At 41.2% G+C, this 14216-nt stretch overlaps 1 protein-coding gene across 1 annotated transcript in view; it reads right to left on the bottom strand.

Moving 5' to 3' along the window:
* Positions 1-14216, bottom strand: part of TRAPPC10 (trafficking protein particle complex subunit 10) — a 52442-nt gene that overhangs the window by 17685 nt on the left and 20541 nt on the right. The window contains exons 8-12 of the mRNA XM_064152624.1: positions 11012-11158; positions 8645-8759; positions 7417-7493; positions 3801-3892; positions 2145-2285 (exon numbers count right to left, since the gene is read on the bottom strand). Of these exons, the coding sequence (XP_064008694.1) occupies positions 2145-2285; positions 3801-3892; positions 7417-7493; positions 8645-8759; positions 11012-11158 (572 nt within the window). The remainder of the gene's footprint in view (positions 1-2144; positions 2286-3800; positions 3893-7416; positions 7494-8644; positions 8760-11011; positions 11159-14216) is intronic.

Raw genomic sequence — 14216 nt, 5'->3', positions numbered from 1 at the left:
TTTCACAAGAACTGTCCTGCAGAAGCACTCTGTGTTCAGCTAACCATTCCGCTGTGGAACACCTAGAGGAACTGTATTTCTATCTATGGCACCAATGAAAGCAGCACCTTTTATCCAAACACCAAAAAAAAGAAAGTCTGTGATTTTTGCTGCAGTACACTGAACAGAGAAACACAGAAAACATCTGACTGGAAGAGACCTCAAAGTTCATCAAGTCACACTCTCAATTCAGCACTGAAGAGTCAACACTAAGCCAAGTCCCTAGGCGTTAGGCCCACACTCTGCTTAAACACCTTCAGGGATGCTGACTCCACCCCTGCCCTGGGCAGACCATTCCAATGTTTGAGGACACTTTCAGAGAAGAAATATTACCTAAAATCTAGCCTAAACCTACCCTGATGCAGCTTGTGACCATTTCCTCTAGTTCTGTTGCTTGACACCAAGGACAATAAAAGAATCATAGAATCAACCAGGTTGGAAGAGACCTCCAAGATCATCCAGTCCAACCTATCACCCAGCCCTATCCAGTCAACTAGACCTAAGTGCCTCATCCAGGCTTTTCTTGAACACCTCCAGAAGAGGTACACAACATGATAGCCCAAATTAGAATCAAATTATACTTAACTTAGCTACCAAATTTAGGCAGTGCGAGGCTAAAACCAAAAGCAGAATTGACATTGTGGTGTTTCTAATGCCAAAAATGACAAGAAGTCAGCCAAGGTCACCCAACAGACTTTTCCCACAGACACCCTCCTCTTCAAAGGAGCAACACTACAGCAACACAGAACGATTTAACAAATAGATGCAGTGGAGAGAGTTGGTCTGTGAAAATAATGAAAATAGTACCAAAGTGAAGAATTTGCAGCCTGTCAAACATTAGGATCAGGCCAAATCATTCTCTCAAAGTATTACTTAGCATTTACAGAGAAGATTTAATTCACACATTGAAGATTAAGCTTTTACTCAACTTAAAATCAAACAATTCCCAACTCCACTTCTGAAGTGGAGATCAAGGGTTGGAAACCAAAAAAAAAAGTAAAGCAATTTAAAACACCACACCAAAGCCACAGGATTTTCCTTTTCCAAGCTTCTGTGTTAGCTTTTGGAAAAAGTGATCACTGCAAGTACCAGAAGACTCCTTGCCAAGTCAGATAGAGAGAAAAAGCGGTGGTAGTAGAAAGCCCAGAAATTGAGCTTCTTAATACAGGAAGACACTATCCTGGCACATTTATCAAATGAAAAAACAGCATGGCCTAAAAACTCCCATAATGAGGAAGTTGAAACAGAATCATAAAAACAAATCTTCAGGGCATCTGTTAAACTAATGACAAACTTCACACTCTCCGTGTTGCACCACTCTCTAGAGCCTAGACCTACTTCACACGGAGAGCAGCAACCCATACACACAGGGTTTTAAGTGAACTATGTGTTAAAAACAAACCAAATTAAAAATAACTCAACCCTCCCCAAACGAACAGCAGCAATATAAACAAATAATTCAGCTTTCTGATGTTTGGAAGTCTCCACTTGTGCTAGTTTGAAGCAGGCTAGAATGTTTTGGTGAGAAGAACTAGATTACAGGCTGCGAAAGGAAAACAATGGTGATGTCTGCTTCCCTCATAGGCTTGCTGAGAAGTATAGGAACAAGAACTAAAAACATAGATAAACACTCTCACTTGGGCTGCTGGCTGAGCTACATCGTAGTCTCTAACCTCACCCTCCATTTTTGGGACTAATCCACTTTGCTTCCTAACCCCAGGCTGAACCTCTGTTCTTCCTTGGGACTGGGGTAAGGTTGAGAGGGGTAGAGGGAAGGTGAAGGGGTGGTTGAGATCCCCTCCTGGGGACTCAGGTTTCTGGGAAGGAAGTTGTGTTTCTGTATTACCTTTTACCTTGTATATTTCTGTATATAACTGTATATACTGTACATATCTGCTTGCATATTGTGCCAGCTGTAAATATAAGCTTCATTCATATTTCCAGAGCTGCTGAGTCTAGTCTGGGTGATTTCTAAAGTGGGGGGGGGGGGCAGGGAACACCCAAACCATCACACCACTGTTAAGGTTAGAGATATGTCAGAAAAACAACCAGGAGCATAATTTTCTCTGGCCTTAATTCTTCCAGCTCTGCCTCTTAGAGGATACTTTTCTATTTGCCCAAGGTGTTTCTGACATTCAGCTAACTGCTTTCTCGTATGTGTGACAAGCAGTGCCCAGCCTTCCGCAAGGTACGTTTTCAGGGCTCCTTGAAGGTAGACTTCTGCCTTCTGTGGACTCCTCTTCCTCCTTTGAAAATAAGAGATGATGAGTACAGAGTGACTCAAGAACCTTTGCATGATATTTCATATACAGGTACAACCTGTGTCAGAGCAAGCAAGGTGATGCTATCTTCCACACATGAGACAAAAGTCATGTGAAGCTTCTAACAGTTAACTGAAAAATATGCTGTGCTAGTTTGAGCCTAGCTGGAATGTTTTGGTGAGAAGAATTAGATTACAGGCTGTGAGAAGAAAGCAATGGTGATTTCTGCTTCACTCACAGGCTTGCTAAGATGTATAAGAGCAAGAACACAAATATAGATAACACAGTTGCTGCCTAGGCTTTTGGGCTGAACTCTCTCTAACCTAACCTGCCACCTGTGTGACTAATCGATGTGCTTCCTAACCCCCTGGCCGACCCTCCAAGCTACCTTAAACATAAGGCAAGATCTACGGTAAGGTAGAGAGGGGTGGGAGGAAAGTGGAAGAGTGGCTGAGAGCCCCTCCTGGGGACTCAGGTTTTTGGGAAAGAGGTTGTGTTTCTGTATTACCTTTTACCTTGTATATTTCTGTCTATAACTGTATATACTGTAAATACCTGCTTGTATATTGTGCTAAGCTGTAAATATAAAGCTTCATTCAATTTCCAGAGCCACTGAGTCTAGTCTGGGTGATTTCCAAAGTGTAGGGGTGTGGTTAACACCGAAACCATCACATCTGCTTATTCAACAGTTTTAAAGCAGGAAAATGCTTCCATCAAAATATCATTTTCTCACTACACAGGTTCCATGGCAGTCTTTAAACCTAACATTGTTCCCTCAGGTGAAAACTGAAATTAATTTAGGAGAACCTATTGCAGCTAGAAGGTAATACTGCTTTCATGAGCACAGGTGGAAAGAACACTCAAACATGTTTTCCTGAAAGACCACTTAGGATTCCCAAATTCTTCTAAATAAGAAAAATAAAACCAGTGCAGGAGGTCCCTTTATTTTTGCTGCTAAATTCTATGAAACACCAAAATTATATTTGAACATGAGGAATAAAATCACTACGTTTCACAGTGGGGGAGACAAACATTTTGCAACCATAACCTCAAATGTGAAACCGATTACAAAGCACACTTTTTGACTCTTCTTAAGTGTATACAGGCACATGTGTAGTTGAAATAACTACAATCACTGAAAGAAATCAGAATCCATGCTAGAAAGCAGGTTACAGTAAATGTAGTTACCTCAATTCACCAACCTATTCCCCACCCTTTGCCCTGTTCTCCCTAAGAACAGAAAGGATCAAGCTAAAAAAGATAGCTGTCTTCTTTAGATAGATAGAAGATTGTTAAAGGCAAGTTCTTGTCATTGTTTTTCGTTTAGTTTTGTTCTTGTCTGTTTGGTTGGTGTTTTGTTGTGGCCTGAAAATTGTGGTATGCTTACACTAAAAAAATAATCACTTTAAAATTCCCTTTAAAATGCAGTATATTTTGCTCAAAGATTATATCAATCTTTTCAAAGCTAATGCATTTAAGACATTGAAAACATTTGCTTACATATAAAACTCTGCCAAGTCCTTTCCCACAAGCTTAGCTGAGCGAATTCTTCCAATATTTGTGTACATTTCAATGGTGGCATGGGACAGCTCCTGTTTAAAAGAAAATAAACTATTATAAGCTTCATATGTTTTAGTAGCCATTTAGAACCACAGAGCTGTTGAGGTTGAAAAAGGCCTCTCAGATCATCAACTCCAGGCACTCACCTAGAGCTTGACATCCCAACGCTTTCTTTCTAATGTGAAATTGGTATTTCAGATAAACTCCTAGCAAGTATGAAGTCACTACAATAAAATTACCAGAATGAGTAATATTTTTCAGGTTCTCCTGTGCCCCACCATACAATACAGAACAATTTGTAACAGTCAAGCTTCACTTGTTCTACATTTGGTCATTACCCCATATCTGTGTTATAAATGGCAGAAGAAAAAAAGCCTCTTGAAAAATTGGATAAGGCAATTCAAAACCACCAAAACAAGAGATCAGATGCAGCATCGAGAACTTCTTTACACTTGAGTCCTCCTGCCTTTTTTTGATTTGCTGACTGTGTGTGAGGCTTGGTCTCTTCTCCCAGGCAACCAGCAATAGAACAAGGGGACACAGTCTCAAGTTGTGCCGGGGGAAGTATAGGCTGGATGTTAGGAGGAAGTTCTTCCCAGAGAGAGTGACTGCCATTGGAATGGGCTGCCCAGGGAGGTGGTCGAGTCACTGTCACCCTAGAGGTGTTCAAGAAAAGACTGGATGAGGCACTTAGTGCCATGGTCTAGATGACTGGACAGGGCTGGGTGCTAGGTTGGATTGGATGATCTTGGAGGTCTCTTCCAACCTGGTTGATTCTATGATTACCATTCCAGGATACATCACAGCATATTAAGAACAGTGTGACAGCTTGCCCCCAAAGACTCAAAACTCATACTTCAAAACTGAATCAACTACATCAACAACACTGTACATGAGTCACAGAATGTTAGGAGTTTGAAGGGACCTCAACAGATCATCCAGTCCAACCCCCCTGCCAGAGCAGGATCACCTCTACCAGATCACACTAGATCACATCCAGACAGGTTTTGAATGTCCCCAGAGAGGGAGACTCCACAACCTCCCTGGGCAGCCTTTTCCAGGGTTCTGTCAGTCTCACAATAAAGAAACTATTTTTCCTCATGTTCACATAGAACTTCCTATAGCTCAATTTCCAGCTATTGCCCCTTGTCCTGTCATTTGGCATCACAGAGAAGAGCCTGGCTCCATCCTCTTGGCACTTGCCCTCTACGTATTGATAACCGTAATGGTCTGGGTGTTAACTGCCCCCCACACACACACTTAAGAAAATCATTCTGATTGAATGAAACAAGCAGATACCTACAATATATACAGAAATACACAACTTAAAACGTAATACAGAAACACAATAGTCCTCCCAGAAACCAGAGTCCCCAGGAGGGGCTCCCAACCACCCTTCCATCTTCTCCCCACCCCTCTACCTTACCCCAGACTTTGTCTTACGTTTAAGGTAGAGTTTGGAGGGTTGGCCAGGGGAGTTAGGAAGCAGAAGGATTAGTCAAACAGTAGGTTAGAGAGAGAAGTTAATGCAGCCCCACAGCGAGACTCTGTTATCTATATTTATGTTCTTGTTTTTATACACCTCAGCAAGCCTATGAGTGAAGTAGACATCCCCACTGTTTCCTTTTCACAGCTTATACTCTAATTCTTCTCACCAAAATATTCTAGCTAGCTCCAAACTAGCACAATGAGGTCATCTCTCAGCCTCCTTCTCTCCAAGCTAAAGAGCCCCAGCTCCCTCAGTCTCTCCTCATTCCATTCCTTTAATCATTTTTGTGGCTCTGCACAGGACTCTTTCAAGCAGTTCCTGTCCTTCTTGAACTTAAGGGATCAGAATTGTACACAGTGTTCCAGATGCAGCCTCACCAGGGCAGATTAGAGGAGGAGAACAACCTCTCTCGACCTACTTCCCTTTCTAATACGCCCCAGAATGGCATTGACCCCCTTGGTCACAAGAGCACATTGCTGCCTCATAGTCAACCTTCCATCCACTAGGACCCCCAGGTCCTTTCCCCCTCCACTGCTCTTCAGCAGGTCAGTCCTCAAGCGATACTGATCCATGGAGTTGTTCTTTTACTAAAGCTGCACCTAATACCATTAAACAGATGAACATTTGCAGTATGTAAACATGTAATGAAATGCAAAATACTAAGTTACAATTGGCATGATTAATTTTTTTTGCAAGAGCACCTTCTGCTTGAAGCTTTGCAATCCGAAATTGGAAGTTTCTCAGTCACCTCTAAGCTTAATTTCCAATACTGCCACAGAGCCTGCATGTCACCCTCCTGATCCTGCCCTAAGCGTGAAGTAACAGCAACAAATCTTCTCAAAACTAGCACCTAGAACACACACTGTATGCCTCCACTTAAAACCTTCTTAGTGCATCATAATCTCTGGCCATATAATAGAAGCATTCCCCAACATATTTATACACAACCTCTTCTGACTGTTAACAGCCTTCCACAGCATCTGGTTCTCCTTCACTTAGTGTAGGAACTAATATGTCCTCCAAAATAAAGTAAGAGCTTCCAACTACCTAAATACTCTACAGGGTATCTGTCAAAAAGCATCTCTTCCTAAGGGGTAAGGGAAATTACCTACAATGAGATCCCAAAGCCCTTTCTCAGACCATTCTTACATTACTTATAGCAAGTCTAGAAAAATCACTTGTTTATTTAAGATGTCTCAACAATATCCTACAATAAACTACATGATCGCTCCCTAAGAGATCTATAGCTTGGAGGAGACTGAGGGGTGACCTCACTGATGTTTATAAATACGTAGAGGCTGAGTGACAGGAGGATGGAGCCAGCCTCTTCTCTGTGATGCACAATGACAGGACAAGGGGCAAGGGGTGGAAGCTGAGACACAGGAAGTTTCATTTAAACATGAGGAGGAAGCTTTTCATTGTGCAAGTGACAGAACCTTGGAGCAGGCTGCCCAGGGTGGTTGTGGAGTCTCCCCCTCCAGACATATTCAAAACCTGCCTGGATGTGTTCCTGTGTGATCTGGTCTAGGTGATCCTGCTGTGGCATGGAGGTTGGACTGCATGATCTTTCGAGGTCCCTTCCAGGCCCTGACGTTCTGTGATCCTGTGACCATACTGTTGACAGATATCCCACACTTTATGGACAAAATAATTAAAACTACATAACACCCACTGGAAGATGGGTGAGGTCTAAACCATTCAAAAAGGAAGCCAAGTTCACACATCAGTATTCTTATGGGGGAGATTCAATTCGTTGTGAATTTGGGATAGCAGAAAATCGTAGCCATAACATTGGCTTTTTTTAATAACTAAGTATACAAACTTACAGATAATAATCTCCAACTCATAAATGTACATATTAAATTTAATTCAAGTATTTGAAACTTGGGCCTGTACAGGGTTCCAGTTGTAAACCACATCAGCCTCACTGTGTGAGCAGCAACATTTGACACCCAAATGCACACGTATGTTCTTAGTGTTATCTTCTTGGGTTTGGAAATGTTGGCACTATTCAATCTGTGAGGCAAACATGCCAAAGTAAGATAAAGAACCAAAACTCATACTTACTAAGTAGTGTTTTTCAAAAGCTTCTACAGATGATAAGGCCTCTTTAAGTTTCTTATATGGGCTCTGTGATGCGTTGGCTTTAGACAAAAAAGCAGAGCAAGGTGTCACAAACACACTCCAACTTTAATCACACATGCATGCTTTTTACTTCAGTGGAAAGAAAACTTCAAACTAATTTTATGTGCAAAACAACACTAACACTTAGAGACTGATCATGAGTTTCTTCCTCAGGCTCTAAAATAAGATCAAGAAAGGCTGTTTCACAACTCTTTGTGTGCATGCACAGGAGTGATGTTCCTGACATCAAGGCAAAGGCAAATAGCAGTACAGTAACTGTACTATCTGCTCCACACATTACTTCATAACGTCATTCAACCAGAAACACACACAATTGTACTTAAATACCATTTATGCTAGGAGTAATATTCTCACAACTCCCTACTGCTCTATTTACACATCAGCATGACAGAAGTATACTGCAATTTAAAGACATTTTCTTACTTTAAGCAATGTACTTGAAAAGGAAAATGGTTAGCAAGACTAATTTTTTTCTCAACTAGTTTAGTCAGTTTAAGTCTTTGCCAGATCAAATACACGTTGGTACTTCTAAAAGAAAAACACCCTCATTGCACATATATGACTCAGTGCTGTGGTGCCTGCTGCAAAAAGTGTACATCATCATACCCGCAAGAGCAAGTGAAACATCAGTCTCTTGGCTAACGCTTCAAAGATACTAATTGTTCTAGCATATTTAACATCTGAAAGCTCCTTCCCTTCAGAAGTATCTTTGCAAGTGTACCAATCCCTAAGAAGTAAATAAATTTGACTTTTCTGCCACTCAAGATCACTTTGTAGCTTCAGCTGCTGGTTATCTAATCACATCAGATCAAGGATGCTCTCATTTATTTTTTCAGTAATAATTTCATTATTCAGTACTTGTTTGGAAATATTAAAAGCTTTACTCAAAACCAGTACTGGTCAAGACTTTCTAAATGCTGATAAACTTGAGCTGTATATATAAATGCTGAGCATTGATAGGAAAATGTAACTGAAAAAGTAAGGAGGTACAACAATAAAGTACTGAAGTACACATTAAGAGAACTCTTAAGAGATTAATAGAATTTTATCAATGTTTATACACATATGCAAGGATGCTTGGAAATGATTACTGATGTACTTAGAGGCCATGTATTTAAGACAAAAAGCAAGCATACATTCCTGGTAATACCTGTTTCAGGGCGTTCTGCTCCCAAACCTGCTAACAGGTCAACAGTTCTGTTAAGGTCTTCTGAATTAGGTCCCTTCTCTGACACAAGTCCACACAGATAACCCAGAGATTTTAACTGCAAGGGAAACCAGACACTTGTTTCCAATAGGCTAAAACAAAATCAATATAAACCTCCTTTTATTCTTTTACATCATCCTTACAATGTAAGACACTCCCATAGCTGTCAAGTTACACTGCTTATAGATTCTGTCTTAAAGTTGCTTCATGGGAAGAAAATGGAGAACTTTTGAAAGGTAAATGTTATTTTCACAATAGATAAATTGCATGTAAGTTACTGACTCAAAATTGGAACACATGCATATACACACACATCCTTACAGACATAACACCTCAAACCAGAATCAATCCTTCTGGTTTTCAATATAAATGTAGCCAAAGGTTGAGCTGTTTGGTAGACACTGCCAAAGACCACTTCCAATAACTGTATAAAAAGCTGGGATTGTTTAGCCTGGAGGAGGCTCAGGGGTGACCTTATTGCTGTCTACAACTACCTGAAGGGTGGTTGTGGCCAGGAGGTTGCTCTCTTCTCTCAGGTGGCCAGCACCAGAACGAGAAGACACAGCCTCAGGCTGCCCGGGGAGGTGGTGGAGTCGCCGTCCCTAGGGCTGTTCAAGGCAAGATTGGACGTGGCACTTGGTGCTATGGTCTAGCCTTGAGCTCTGTGGTAAAGGGTTGGACTTGATGATCTGTGAGGTCTCTTCCAATCCTAATAATACTGTGATACTGTGATACTGATACTATTTTTGAAATCTATATAATCAAGAAATACAAGCAGTCTGAAGTACACAGACTAGACAGGGCTGCAAAAAATGCCATATTCAGCTGAAAACCTTCTTGAAGAAGAGATGATTAGCATAGTTAAAGCTGATAAAACAGGGCCACACAACTACCATAAAAGCCCTTCTAAACAGCAACTACTATGCTTAATACCCTGAAGTCAGCATAGTATACATACTGCCAGCTCTGATGGTTGTGAGGTTAACTCATTAGAAGAAGTCAATCAGCTACCAAGGTAAGCATGCAAAGAAAAAGGTCTCAGCTTGTCTCATTACTCTACACCCTATCAAACCGAGATGGTCATTATCTTTGGATTTTTTTGTTTGTTTTTCCTTGCATGTGTATGGTTTTGTTTGCCTGGTTTTGCATTTCACTTCATTTTGTCACCAAACTATTTCTGTTCAGTCTGTTCCACCGTATTAACTCAATATCCAACAGTTTTTCATTTACCCTTTGTGTTAGGGGAGCTGAGTGGGAGGAACATTTCCAACTCAGACAGTCACCTTCCACAGAAACACACACAGATCATGAGAAGAATCCAATGCACTAATTAACACTTTAAACAATTCCTTGTGTCTTTGATCTTATTTTCCCTCCCACCTACACACTTCTTTTTGTTTCTGTGGTTTTGGTTGGGTTTTTTTGATTGTTATGTTGGGCTTTTTGTTTGGTTGGGTTTTTTAAACAGTAATTCTTCTGGTGAAGTTGTTTTTCTCTGCTTTTGTTATAAAACAACAGCCTTATAGGGTCAGGTAGAGGATTCCTAAAGCTACTGAAATACAAACAAATTATCATTAAAATAGATGGAAAATGTTCTACAAGCTGTGCCAACAAGATGGTCTATTTGGTCTTCAAAAAGATCCACAAAGATCACAGTGTGCTGTTTCAGCAGTTTCTGGAGCTTGACATCTTTCTGAACTGTTCTTCAACAGTGAAAAGCAACATTAGGCAGCAACTCTTACAGTAAGTGGAACTTGAAAAGCCAACCATGGCATTAGGGAGAGGCTTTAACTGAAGGCCACTTCACAGCTTTTACCACTCCTTTATGGTAAGGAATGGTAGCTGAAGACTGAAAATTACTACTTATTTGACTTTTTCACAAGCTACAAAGGGTAACACCATCAGTGAAGTTAAGGGTCTAGAACTACCACAACAATATATGTAAACAATGTGCTGCAATCCTTTTTCAATGGTAAACACATCCAAATCTGGGCAGCTTCTCATGTTATAACTTTAATTCATACTCCTCCTCTCAGCTGACGTGGACTGAGCTCACTCTGGAGTTTAATAATCAAATTATTACCCAACTAGCAGCAAGGGAGGAAGGAGACAAAGAAGTATCATCTTAATTATCCCTAGGCCTCACCAGACAGTGGAAAAAGTGAATATAAACCTGTATGTCTCATCCAGACCGGGCTCATGACAAGACAGAGAACCCCACTTTATACAAGAAGTGCAAAGTCTGTTCCACAGAATCAAATGGTCTACTTCAAAACTGGAATACCACAGCTGCACACAATCATTACTCACCTTTTCAGTGGCATAGCTCCATAAACCAACCGTGTGGGAAACATTTGCATCTACCTGAGCCCTATCGCAGCAGCCTTCTATTCTTTGTAAAACTTCCAAACAACTCAAAAATACCCAACAATCCAAAGCTCCAGGAGGAACAGAGACCTGAAGATGAACAGAAAAAATAAAATTAACAGGGAAGGAAATATTAATCAGGTGAATAAATACTTCAGCAAAATACTTTTCTTGATGGAATGAGTGTAGAGACTGTTGGAAGAACTTAACTCTAAGAACATGTGAAAAGCAGGCCAATTCCCTCCACCTCCTGAGTTCATGAAACAAAAACAGCTAAGCAACTAAACAGGGATCATAGTCACTAGATTTGATATAGTCACCATGATGAAAGAGAGGAAAAAGAGGACTAATAAGTACCAAAAAAAGAGACAAAACTTTGTAGACTAATGGAAGTGGAATTCAGAAAGATTTCTGTAAATACATGACTGCTTTCCTAAGGAGATAACAAATCTAACAGAGATTGACATTAGAAGTACACTTAGAAGTAGATTAAGAAACCTGAACAATAACAACAACAAAATCAGCTCAAGTTTTCTTCCCAACAATAAATGTAATCAAAGGATAAGACATCTGTCATGGACAAATAATTAAAGAATGGAGATAAAAGCAAGCAAACAAATAAAACAACACAGTTGTAAATGTAAACTATTCACCACAATAGAAAAGGGGAAAGAAAAAACCACCAAGAAGAGTATCAGTCAGGACATGACAGAGATAGAGAGTAGAGTTTGATATCAGAACATTTCAATAAGCAAGGTAAGTATGAGCCTAACTAAGATCTGGAATATAAACACAGTAACAGTGCCTCAAAATTCTGTTCATTACCAATGCAAAAAATACTCCTTTTAGAAAGGCTGCATAAGTCTTGAAGCCCATCATAAACTGATGTGATAGGAACATTCAGCATACAAGCAAAACACATTTGGGAAAAAAAAATCAGAACTCTGAAATAATTTTCAGGAAGAGAAAGATCCTAAGAGGAGAGCAGTTTCGATTTCTGCCTATGTTCAGCAGTGTCAAGTGACACTAAGGTTTGCCTGTATTAAGATGAAGGATCACAAGGGGGACAGCTACATGGTATGCACAAGGCAGCCTCACTGTCTCAGTTTGAGTATCTGCATTCAGTTTGGATCACCAAATCAGAACAGAAACAGCAGAAGCAAGAGAGTGCAAAAAGGAGTCCTGATCTGCAGGGCAAGGGAGGGGATTCTGCCCCTTTGCTCTCGTCAGACCCCACCTGGAGTACTGTGTACAGTTCTGGAGCCCCCAACACAAGAGGGACATGGAACTGCTGGAGCGAGTCCAGAGGAGGGCCACAAAGATGCTCAGAAGGCTGCAGCACCTCTGCTATGAGGACAGGCTATGGGGCTCTTCAGTCTGGAGAGGAGAAGGATTCAAGGATATCTTATAGTGGCCTTCCAGTATCTGAAGGGGCCCTACAAGAAGGCTGAGGAGGGACTATTGACAAGGTCTTGTAATGACAGGACAAAGGGTAATTGGTTTAAACTGACGGAGGGGAGATTTAGACTAGATGTTATGAGGAAGTTCTTTACAATGAGGGTGGTAAGACAATGGAACAGGTTGCCCAGGGAGGCTGTGGCTGCTCCCTCCCTGGAGGTGTTTAAGGCCAGGCTGGATGAGGCCTTGAGCAACCTGCTCTAGTGGGAGGTGTCCCTGCCTATGGCAGGGGGTTGGAGCTGGATGATCCTTGAGGTCCCTTCCAACTTAGACCATTCTATGATTCTACGATCACTGGCAGCACAGGACAGGCTTGGGGTGGAGCAAAATGGGAACTGCAGGAAATAGTTTCAGAAATTTAGAAGGCTGCAAGTCTTTATTTTAGAAAGAAAAAAAGCAGCCACAAAACATTGATACAAAACATGCTACCTATGGGAATTACACTGTAGTTTTAGAATACGTAAAAGCGTCTGCAATGAATCTGAAGGACATTTTCTGGTTTTTAAGTGTAGATGAATAGATGGAACTTATGAAATTTCACCACCACAATATGAGACAGACAAAAGTTAGCAGTTGCTGCTATTACAGCACAGACAAAACTAACAGAGAATCAGACACTCACAGGATTAAGGACATAAATGAGATATAAGTTGAAATATTCTCACACATACAGTGACATTCTTAAAGATGGGTGCCAATTCATAGACAACTGTGGTCTATGAGGAGAGGCTAAGGGAGCTGGGATTGTTTAGCCTGGAGAAGAGAAGGCTCAGGGGGGGACCTCATTGCTGTCTACAACTACCTGAAGGGAGGCTGTGGCCAGGTGGGGGTTGGTCTCTTCTGCCAGGCAACCAGCAACAGAACAAGGGGACACATTCTCAAGCTGTGCCGGGGGAAGTACAGGCTGGATGTTAGGAGGAAGTTCTTCACAGAGAGAGTGATTGGCATTGGAATGGGCTGCCCCCAGGGAGGTGGTGGAGTCACCATCCCTGGAGGTGTTCAAGCAAAGCCTGGATGAGACACTTAGTGCCATGGTCTAGGTGGCTGGATAGGGCTGGGGGATAGGTTGGACTGGATGATCTTGGAGGTCTCTTCCAGTCTGGTTGATTCTATGATCAGTGTGTAACATCCTGCTTTTTAGAGCACTAAAAAACACCAGCAGAAACCAAAGTATGGAGGGGGAAGGGGTAAAGCATGGAGGCATACAACATGACAAGAAGCTGTCACTTGTTTCTATCTCTTTCTTCTGTCATTAGATGGGATAGCCAGAGACACATGCACAACAGAAAGGCATTACTAGGCACTGAAACGAATTACAAAGTCAGAATCACAAAATGCAACCAAAGCAGCATCTAGCTCACATGGCAGTAAGAAACCCTACTGCAAATACTCTTTCTAGTTCCAAACTGCTTTGTCTTACAGTCTACTAGCCTGCATATCAACATGTGAACCACTCTTTTACTTTCTTCAATAAGACAATTTAAATGATGGGAACTACAGTTCGAGAGACTGGTAATCAATCCAAGAAAGAAGCAGACAAATTACCTACCAGCTGAAGAAGTTAAATTTCCAGGTGAAGACTAGAATACTGTAACTAAATACAGGCTTGGCTTTCAGATGTGATGTCTCCAGATTTCATTCCAAAGATACTCCCATGATGAAACATTCAACTGTAGCAGTGTTACAATCT

The sequence above is a fragment of the Pogoniulus pusillus genome, chromosome 12 (genome assembly GCF_015220805.1).
Source record: "Pogoniulus pusillus isolate bPogPus1 chromosome 12, bPogPus1.pri, whole genome shotgun sequence".
NCBI lineage: Eukaryota > Metazoa > Chordata > Aves > Piciformes > Lybiidae > Pogoniulus > Pogoniulus pusillus.
This window is presented reverse-complemented; position numbering and strand designations above follow the sequence as displayed.